Raw genomic sequence first — 10,553 nt, forward strand, 5'->3', positions numbered from 1 at the left:
ACTACTAATTAAAGGTTTGGACACCGACTTACTATTTTTGTATCACTTAAAACAATTTCAGTTCTCTTATTATTTACTCCCCCTCATGATATCCCAGATGTGGATGACTTACATTCTTCTGCTGAACACAAATTAAGATATTTAGAAGAATATCTCAGCTCTGTAGGTACATAAAGTGCAAGTGAATGGTGACCAGCACTTCAAAGCTCCAAAAAGCACATAAAGGCAGCATAAAAGTCCATACGACTCCAGTGGTTAAATCCATGTCTTCAGAAGTGATATGAAACATGTGGGTGAGAGACAGATCGATATTTAAGTTAAACACAACAGTATTGGCTTTAAATTGGTGGAAATAAGTTGTACTGGACGGTGAAGGAAAAAAGTAACAAGTGTTCAGTGTACAGGAACATTTATAAAAATATAATGTCATAATATATGTTAAAATTTGAGTTCAAGTAATTCATATGAAAGCACAAATTTTCTACAAATCTAATTGTTAACATTTCAGTATAACACTTGTAGAACAAAAGGTTTTTAAGATTGTGAGAAACAAATTCACTTACATCTGTCCAAACCTTTGATTGGTACTTTATTAGACTAAAGAAATTATTGTTTTGATACATTGACAGCAGTAGTATACAAAAAAACAAGCACTGTTTTGAGATAGGATTTGATCCATCATACAGAATAATTCAGTGTGGACCAAGATCATTTTAATAATTGAATAGTTCTTTATGGCCTATAATATCTGTTCCATAATACAGTCTATTCAAGATATGGTTACTCATGCTAGTTGTATGCATCCTGTTGTTACAGGTCATGATTTACGTTTTGTGTTTTTAGGCAGCTAAAATGGCCAACTACGCCAAATGCCAGAGATTGTGCAACGTTCTGTTCATCATGTTTACTCTGGTGTTCATCAGTTCCAGATTGGGGATATATCCTGTATGGTAAGAAACATCTCAGCTCTGTCTTTATAGTCCTGTCAATAACACTGTCAATGATATGTGTTGAACGTTGTTAATAATGTACACGCTGCTGTCTGACAACTCGCCTCTCAACCTCTTGTTCTCAGACATCATTTTACGATTTTGCAGCATTTTCGTTTCAGGTTTTGACACCTTCACTCAGTATTGTTGCCAAGTACTATGGTGGTTACTATGGCGACAGCAGTAGTGTAGAAATGTGGATGAGATTGAGAGAGAATAGATAGGCATTAACAGATGTAACTCTTATCTTAAACAACTTTAGATCCATGCATCAATATTTATATTCAACTATCATGTTTAGCATTTTAATAAAGAAGAAGCATGTCATCTCAATAAGTGTAAACTCTGAAAGCGGTGTTCCTCTGTGCAGTCAGAGCCACTTCTATGAGGCGAGAGAGAGACTAAAACTGAGCCTGTTTCTGTCCCAGACACATTGGGACTTTCTTACGCATTTGGCTTTAGGGCCGGGCAAAAAACATTGATTCTTAAAATCCCACGATCACTCTTTCAGTCTATCTGCAACCCTCTACAATCATATGGCTGTAAGTCCCTCCCATATATACCGAAAAATGTGTTTGATTCACCACTGGCTGAAAACATTTTTGGAATTCAGTTACTTGTGAGATCTGTCCATTGCATGCAGTGAGTCCAGTGCAGTGATATATATATATATATATATATATATATATATATATATATATATATAGCAAAAACTTTTTATAAGCAAAAGTTTATTCAAGTATAAGCATTTTATTCAAAAACACATTTCAGGAAGGGAAAATTGTCTTTGCATGTGTAATAGATGACAGCATCAGTTATTTCTTTGCCTTTTCATTTCTCTTTGTTTATTTACCTTCACGATTTCTGTTCTCTCACTGGTGCCTTTTTTGCACTCTACATTTTAATTGGCGTGATCTCATCAGTGTACAAAAGATGTGCACAAATCACAATAGCAAATGAAACATCACAGAATTCTGAGTAAAAAAAAAACAAAATATATATATATATATAATTGCAGCTTGCTGCAGTTTAGAAATTGCACACACTCATATTGTATTGTGATTTTGATTATTGCATAGCACTACACTAAATTAGTAATACATCGTGACATGGTAAATGGATATTTTTAAATACTTTTAAAACTATACTGATATTTCAGAGACCAAATTTACCATAGCATCCACCAGAGAGTAGAGTTTTTCCTTTTTACTCTCATGATTCTGAGATTTTTCTGTAAACTCTGCCAAAAAATATATTCTTATAGAGTAGCCGATCTTTGTCTTGTTTCCTTTAAAATGTAAAAAATTCATTCATTTATGCATTTAAAATTAAATGCATTATAAATTATAATTTAACAATAAATTGTCCTCTTGCTTCCTAACTGTGAAATTTTTTTTTAAAAACGAAATGCAGTTTATATTGTTACATTTATATTTGACATTGACACCTTTTTTACACTATGTATAAAATTCAATCATTAATTTTAAATATATTTTTATTTGATTTTTATCAAACAAAATGTGGCTTTTGTCCGATCAATTGAAGAAATAATCAACATTTAATTGATTATCAAAATAATTCTTAGCTGCAGCACTAATGTTATCCAAGCTAGTTTTTATTTCTATCCTAAAAGTTTTTCACTCGTTCATTCTTTATGCTTTCATAAGTGAATAATAAATTATAAATTGTCCTCTTGCTTCTCAATTGTGGACAGTTTAGTTTTATGTAAAAATCGATATGCACTATATATTGTAACATTTATATTCTATATTTTACACCTTTTACACAGTGTATAGTATACAATAATACATTTATATTTTAAATGAAAAAAAAATTAAAAATGAATGACATACGGACATAACATTTCTTATATTCAATTAATCGAAGAAATACTCAACAGATTGATTATCAAAATTTGTTGCACAACTAATGTTATCGTACCTATATTTCAAGCTAAGTTGACTCGAGATGTGCTAGTTTTAGATTTCTATCCTGTTGTTTGTTTTTCAATCAATTTTACTCATTCATGCTTAAAACTTCTTAAAAGTTGGTATTGTGACAACCCTAAACTGACCTAATCCTATATTTCTATTGTGTGTGTGTTTGCAGGATTTTAAACAGCACTCTGTTTGAGAGCTGGGAAATTGTGGGGCCGTATCCATCCTGGTGGGTGTTTAACCTGCTCCTCATGCTGCTGCAGGCCCTGCACACCTTCTGGTCTTATCTCATAGTGCGCATCGCCTGTAGGGCCATTTCCAGAGGCAAGGTGAGAGACACACCATTAAACACACCTGACCCTCGCAGCTGCGGACATCAGACTGGCTCTTTCATCTTTTACCATCGAATTAGCCAAAGCTATTGCCATGGTAACATGACAGATGACAGATTAATTTAATCTTCATCATGTTATTAGGTCCATTGATCAAAGTGCACTTGTGAAGAGTGTAAACAGTAAAAATGAGTGTTTACCACAGAGTTGAATTTTCTGTTGATATGTAGCTCCCATTTACACACATTTGTGGAGTTGCTGTGTACAATTCACAGTTATTCCAAAGAGCAAATGTTTGTCTTCGTTGTCTGCCATCAATATATAATAACTTGGATAAAATCGAGTCCTGTTCAACATTTGTTGTTCACTCTAAATGATGACTTTACATAAGCAAAATTGTGTTTCAAGTTGTATTAAATTGGTTCTGGATAACTGGCCTTTTTGTAAGCAATGATTATTTTGCTGTATACCTCCTTTGATGTGCTTTTTCTGTCTTCACTGCTGCTTTCAAAGGCGGGAAAATGGAATCCTTTGCATGTAAGTAGTTGTGATTGAGGGATAAATACAATACTCCAACTCCAACAATTTTCTATCATTCATAAAGTTACTTATGACTAATTTCACGGTTATGACATCACTGAAAGGACGTAGGTGAGATTGTGGGAATGACAATGCTATTATTTTCAATCATACAAGACAATCAAGTCTTAATTATGTGCAACGGTGGTTAAATAATCGACTAGTCTTCCAACAACTCACTAGTTGATTCGTTGGGTGGAATAATAATTTTAATTAGTGCTGGTGGTTTAAATGGGATATGCAATTCATCTTGGTTACTGTCGTAACCTCCGTTCCCTGATGGAGGGAACGAGACGTTGTGTCAATGTAGTGACAATAGGGGTCGCTCTTGGGAGCCCCAAACACCTCTAGTCTTTGAGAAAAGGCCAATGGGAATTGGCTAGTGGAATTTGCATGCCACTCCCCCGGACATACGGGTATAAAAGGAGCTGGCTCACAACCACTCATTCAGGTTTTGCGCTGAGGGACCACGACAGGGTCCCGGCCATTTCAGAGGGTAGCTCAGGTGCCTCACCCGGCCCCCACATAACCTTTCCCAATGCCCCACGAACGTCATATGGTCCCTCGCACCCCAGGGACAAGACGAACTCATAGTGGGAAAATGCAGCGCCAGCCGTGGCCTCTTCTCTTTTTTTTTATCCCACAAAAATGGAAAATCATTCAGCTGGGACAATATGTATCCACGTCGGGCAGGGTGTCCTTTCCAGTAGGGTAAAGACACTGCGGAGACCACACCCTGCTGAAGGGGAGGTAATGTGTGGAGAATATGGCACATGGACTTGCCGACTGGCAGTATCACATGTGGAAGAAGTCCCCGCGGTAGGTCCCATCTGGAGGGGAGGAGCTCTACAAACACGCAACCGGTGGCAGACGGGGCTCTGACCAAGGAAGACGCGGGAAAACGTACCCCAGAAGATATATCACACTGGGTTACCCATGGGCAACCAGCAAATGTGGAGCACATACCCCCAGTACAGGGCATCTTAGTGCACGTACTGGGCCCAGCATCGAATTTCTCCTCTGAATTTGCCTGCAACAGGGTTGAGGGAGGAGAGTCATCCAGGGTTCATCGGTCTCAGGGACTCCTAGGAGTAAGAGGATTCAACCTTCTTGCGCCTCTAAGGAACCTGATGACCAGGTCATGTTTCCCCAGGGACTTACCGTCCACCGTGTCATGGTGCACCACTATAGCGGCCACATACACCTTCAAGGTAGAGGGGGACCGCTGCCCCTCCAGCCTCTCCTGCAGGAAGGAAAGCACCGACCCAACTGTGCATCTCTGGGGGTCTTCACCTCGGAAAGAACACCAATTCACAAACAAATGCCACTTCAAGGCATACAGCTGCCTCGTAGAGGGAGCCTTGGGCTGAGTGATTGTGTCTACCACTGCCGGTGGTATGTCACTTAGGCCTTTCACGTCCCGTCCAAGGGCCAGACATGGAGATTCAGGAGGTCTAGGCGCGGGTGCCATATGGTGCCCCGTCCCTGAGAGAGGAGGTCCTCCCTCATGGGAACTTGCCAGGGAGGGGCTGTCGCGAGGAGGGTGAGCTCCAAGAACAAAGTCTGGGTGGGCCAGTAGGGTGCCACAAGGACGACCTGTTCCTTGTCCTCCCTGACCTTGCACAAAGTATGTGCAAGCAGGCTCACTGGGGGAAGTACTCACGTACTCTACTTCTCAAGGCCAATGTAGATGCTTCTTAAACAGATATCCTGATTAAACATCTTTTCATTGGTCATTTCGATGCAAAATACAAAACAGTACGAAGAGATCATTCGGCGCATTCCGTCTATGGTAAAAATTCAAAATTGCCAAAATCGGAGATACATGTTTTTCATCAGACAGCAACTATACGCGTATTTGTCCCACTCTTTTTTGGAGACTTTCTTGTTTCTTACTGTTGAAGTGCTGCGCTTAGCGTCCGTATATCCTTCTGAAACGTGGTCGAGGTCACATGAACATAACTGAGCCTAATTATATATTATTATCCTTAACATCGACTAGTCAACTAGTTGTTCAAACAACCACCTGACAAGTCAATTATGAAAATTGGTAGTTTTGCACATCCCTAGATTAAATCAAGCAAACGTTTCCCCAAAATAAAAATTCTGTCATCATTTACTCACTGTCATGTCTTTCCAAACCTGTGTTGTTGTTGTTGTTGTTGTTGTTGTTTTTCTGTTGAATACAAATGAAGAATGTTTGAAGAACTATATGCAGCTCTTTTCCACATAACGACCACAAGTTCCAAACTCCAAAAAGCATTATAAAAGTAGTCCGTATGACTTGCACGCAGTATACAAAGTCTTCTCAAATTGTTCAATAGCTTATTGTGAGGAACAGACTGAAATTGTACCTATTTACTAATAATATTTCCCTCCTCCGAAGCTCCGAATTGTTGCTCATGTTTAAAACATGGCACTTTGACGCATCGTGTCGAGATTTGAGAGCTGCATTGGAGGATAAGATTATCAGCAAAAAAACAGCCTAAATTTCAGTTTAATCCTCAAAAAAAGCCATTGTATGACTTCAAAAGACCTGGAATAGAGCGCACAAAATGATTGAACTCCTTTTGTGGCACTTTTTTAGTTCTTTTTGGAGCTTGACATTCATTGTCACTATGAACTGTCATTGTGTGGACAAGAGCTGTGTGAAGATTTTTCAAAGATTCTTCCTTTTGTATTCCATGAAAAAAATAACAGCATTTGGGTTTGGAATGACATGAGGGTGAATAAATAGTCATTTTTGGGTGAACTATTCTTTTAAAACAACATGCAACTTTTGTATCCTCAACAACCCAAGTGTACACCCAAGTGCAGACTCTTTCTCTAGTTGCTCATCATAACTGTTTCTGACCTGTCTAGGTGTCAAAGGATGACCGCAGTGACATTGAGTTCAGCTCTGATGAAGATGAGGTTCAGCCTCCCCCACAGAAACACCACACTAATGGGACCAACGGGGCCCACGGCACCAACGGATACCTGTCCTTGTCTCCCTGTCCATATGAACACTAACTGTCCAGCTCTGGACATTTCACTGGGTCCCAGACTGCTGATGGAACCTGCAACACTCTGTAGTGTCAGAACATGAACATTGCTAGTCTAGTTCTGGAAATTCTCAATAATGTGAATGCGGTTCTGTTTTCTCCCAGATGTTTTTCCCTTTATGTTTTGTTTGTTTGCTTTCGTTTTGTGGTTGTTTAACATGCAACGATCATTGGCACTCAGTTATCACAGCAACTTTTAGATTCAAGTGCAGCTCACTGTTTGATTTTTAGCACAGTGGTTCTCAACTGGTGGGTCTGTTCTGATTGGGTTAACACAACAGGGAAAAAACAATGCCAAATGCAAATAATAAAATGCAACTATCAATATAATCATACTGACAAAAGATTTAAAGGTTGTGCATTCAACTGCTGCAAATTAATGTGCATATCATTTGGCAGGATGCCAACATGGGCAGGTTGCATGACATCCCCTCCCCTTACAAAAAAGCACTGTGCTGGTGCCATGGTACAGTGATCGTTTCAGATAGTAACACTAACACAGATAGAGTTATTTGGTATTACCGAAATGCATCTATCGTTGTATTTACATGGTACTCCAATATAGAGATAGACCGATATATCGGTTTTACTTATTAATCAGTGCCGATTTTTCCTTTTTGGAACTATCAGGTATTGGAAAAAATCTATTGCAATTTTTGTTTTTATGAGACATTTTTTATGTGTTCCTCTTTGGCCGGCGCTGGAGAATTCTACTGTTAGACAGTATTGGTTTGTACAGTGTAACAGCAGCTTATAAAGGTGAAATAAAAACAATCACTGACACTGAATCACTAAAATCTTTCATCATTGGCAAAATGCATCCATATTTGTATATCTTATTTGTTATATTTTTATATCATATTTCCTTATCTTGTGAATTATAATAAAAACCTCATCTGATGATGATTTATATATACACTGGCAGCCAAAGGTTTGGAATAATGTACAGATTTTGCTGTTTCAGAAGGAAATTGGAACTTTAATTCATCAAAGTGGCATTCAACTGATCACAAAGTATAGTCAGGACATTACTGATGTAAAAATCAGCACCATCAGTATTTGAAAAAAGTCATTTTTGATCAAATCTAGACAGGCCCCATTTCCATCAGCTATCACTCAAACACCTTATCCTTGAGTAATCATGCTAAATTGCTAATTTGGTACTAGAAAAATAATTGTCATTATATCAAACACAGTTGAAAGCTTTTTGGTTCTTTAAATGAAGCTTAACATTGTCTTTGTGTTTGTTTTTGAGTTGACACAGTATGCAATAGACTGGCATGTCTTAAGGTCAATATTAGGTCAAAAATGGCAAAAAAGAAACAGCTTTCTCTAGAAACTCATCAGTCAATAATTTTTTTGAGGAATGAAGGCTATACAATTCTTTAATTGCCAAAGAACTGAAGATTTCATACAAAGGTGTACACTAAAGTCTTCAAAGACAAAGGACAACTGACTCTAACATGGACAGGAAGAGATGTGGAAGACCAGATGTGCAACTAAACAAGAGGATAAGTACATCAGAGTCTCTAGTTTGAGAAATAGACGCCTCACATGTCCTCCGCTGACAGCTTCATTGAATTCTACCCGCTCAACACCAGTTTCATGTACAACAGTAAAGAGAAGACTCAGTGGTGCAGGCCTTATGGGAAGAATTGCAAAGAAAGTCACTTTTGAAACAGAAAAACAAAACGAAACGTTTAGAGTGGGCAAAGAAACAGACATATAAAAACAGATCATTGGAAAAGAGTGTTATGGATCTTAATCCCATTGTGCTTTTGTGGGATCAGCTAGACTGTAAGGTGCGTGAGAAGTGCCCGACAAGACAAATACATCTATGGCAAGTGCTACAGGAAGTGTGGGGTGAAAGGTCACCTGAGTATCTGGACAAACTGACATCTAGAATGCCAAGCTGTCATTGCTGTACTTGGAGGATTTCAAAGTTCAAAAATTCAAATTGTAATAGTAATTTTTCACGTTATTAATGTCCTGACTATACATTGTGAACATTTGAATGCCACTTTGGTGAATAAAAGTACCAATTTCTTTCAATAAGAGCAAAATCTGTACATTATTCCAAACTTTTGGCTGCAGTGTGTGTGTGTGTATATATATATATATATATATATATATATATATATATATATATATATATATATATATATATATTAGGGCTTTCAGTCGATTAAAATATTTAATCAAATGAATTACATGCAGATTAATTAATAAAATGAATCCAACATATCAATAGTTGCAGAAAAGGGCCCCGAAATAAAGATAATTCAATATTTTATAATCAAATGTGCCTGATTATGAATATAATTTGTAATAAAATATAATAATATACATTTATAATTATAAAAAATTATTTAAAGACATAAGATTATTGTGGCAGATGCATGATTGATTAAAGTACTAATTAAAGTAGATAATACTAAAAGTGTCTTTAAAATCGATCAGAGGTGGGTAGAGTAGACAAAAACTGTGCTCAAGTAAAAGTACAATTACTTAAAAAAAACATTACTCAAGTAGAATTAAAAGCACTTACATAAATATGGACCTGAGTAAGAAAGTATCCAATTAAAAGAGTACTGAAGTAGTGAGTAACTCATTACTTTCACAAATGACATAATAGACGTTTACTCCCCTATATTCCATTACAGAATACACATTGAACATGTATTACAGCATTATTATTATTATTAATGGAAATTCTGTCATCATTCACCAGTATGGCTTTCTTTCTTCAATGTAACACAATAAGGAGATTTGAGACAGAATGTTTGAGTCACTGTTTACTTTCAGTGAATGTATTTTTAATTTTTGTTATATATATTTTGAAAGTGAATGGTGACTGAGACTGTCAGTCCCTAACAGTCTGTTTTACATCTTTTGTGTTCCACAGAATACAGAAGGTCACATGTGTTTGGAACAACATGAGGGTAGGGAAACGATGACAGAATATTAAATCATGACTGAGCTATCACTTCAAAAGTGTAGTTCACCCAAAAATTTTAATTCTCTCATCATTTACTCACCCTCATGCCATCCCAGATGTTTATGACTTCCTTTCTTCAACAGAACACAAATTATGATTTTTAGAAGAATATATCAGCTCTGTAGGTCAGTACAATGCAAGTGAATGGGTGCCAACTTTTTGGTAGAGGTGCTGCACTCCGTTGGTAGGGCAATTCATTTCTATGGTGGCACGATTTATTGGGTAATTTTGGGTGCAATTTCACATTTAGGGTGGGCATTATGTTCTCTTTTCACCTGACTGGGGAGTCGGTGGAGTGGGGTTAACATGGAATATCTAGGAGGGTCAATGCCCCTTCTAGCCCACCCTTAGACCCGGCCACGTAGTACCATAATGCTTTAAGTGATGTAAGGTAAAGAAGGTATGACCTTGTCTACTTTAATGATTAAATATGGTACTGTGTTGTGTCACGACTTGATGTCCAATGTAAAATCTGGGACCAGAATCAAAACCAGTTGAGAACCACTGATTTTAAAGCAGTTTTTTCTTTCATAATCATGTAGGCGAGCTGATGTGGTCATTAAGGGAACAGTAGTTTTCTTGCATTTGTGTCTTATTTTTTCAGACTGTCAGGGTACCAGAGCCGGTGCCCAATCTAGTATCATTCCACGTGTTTTTATCGAAGAATTGTTTCT

General features: G+C 37.4%; 1 protein-coding gene across 2 annotated transcripts in view; it reads left to right on the forward strand.

Annotated features, from left to right (window-relative positions):
* Positions 1-7,900, forward strand: part of LOC127658969 (ceramide synthase 6-like) — a 46,512-nt gene extending 38,612 nt beyond the window's left edge. The window contains exons 8-11 of one of the 2 annotated variants that reach the window (XM_052148557.1): positions 844-950; positions 3,099-3,255; positions 3,772-3,795; positions 6,700-7,900. In XM_052148557.1, coding sequence (XP_052004517.1) covers positions 844-950; positions 3,099-3,255; positions 3,772-3,795; positions 6,700-6,849 — 438 coding nt within the window. In that variant the 3' untranslated portion in view covers positions 6,850-7,900. The remainder of the gene's footprint in view (positions 1-843; positions 951-3,098; positions 3,256-3,771; positions 3,796-6,699) is intronic. The other variant, XM_052148558.1, reaches the window with a different exon arrangement.
* The last annotated feature ends 2,653 nt before the right edge of the window (positions 7,901-10,553 follow it).

This window comes from Xyrauchen texanus, chromosome 18, assembly GCF_025860055.1.
Source record: "Xyrauchen texanus isolate HMW12.3.18 chromosome 18, RBS_HiC_50CHRs, whole genome shotgun sequence".
Classification (NCBI taxonomy): domain Eukaryota; kingdom Metazoa; phylum Chordata; class Actinopteri; order Cypriniformes; family Catostomidae; genus Xyrauchen; species Xyrauchen texanus.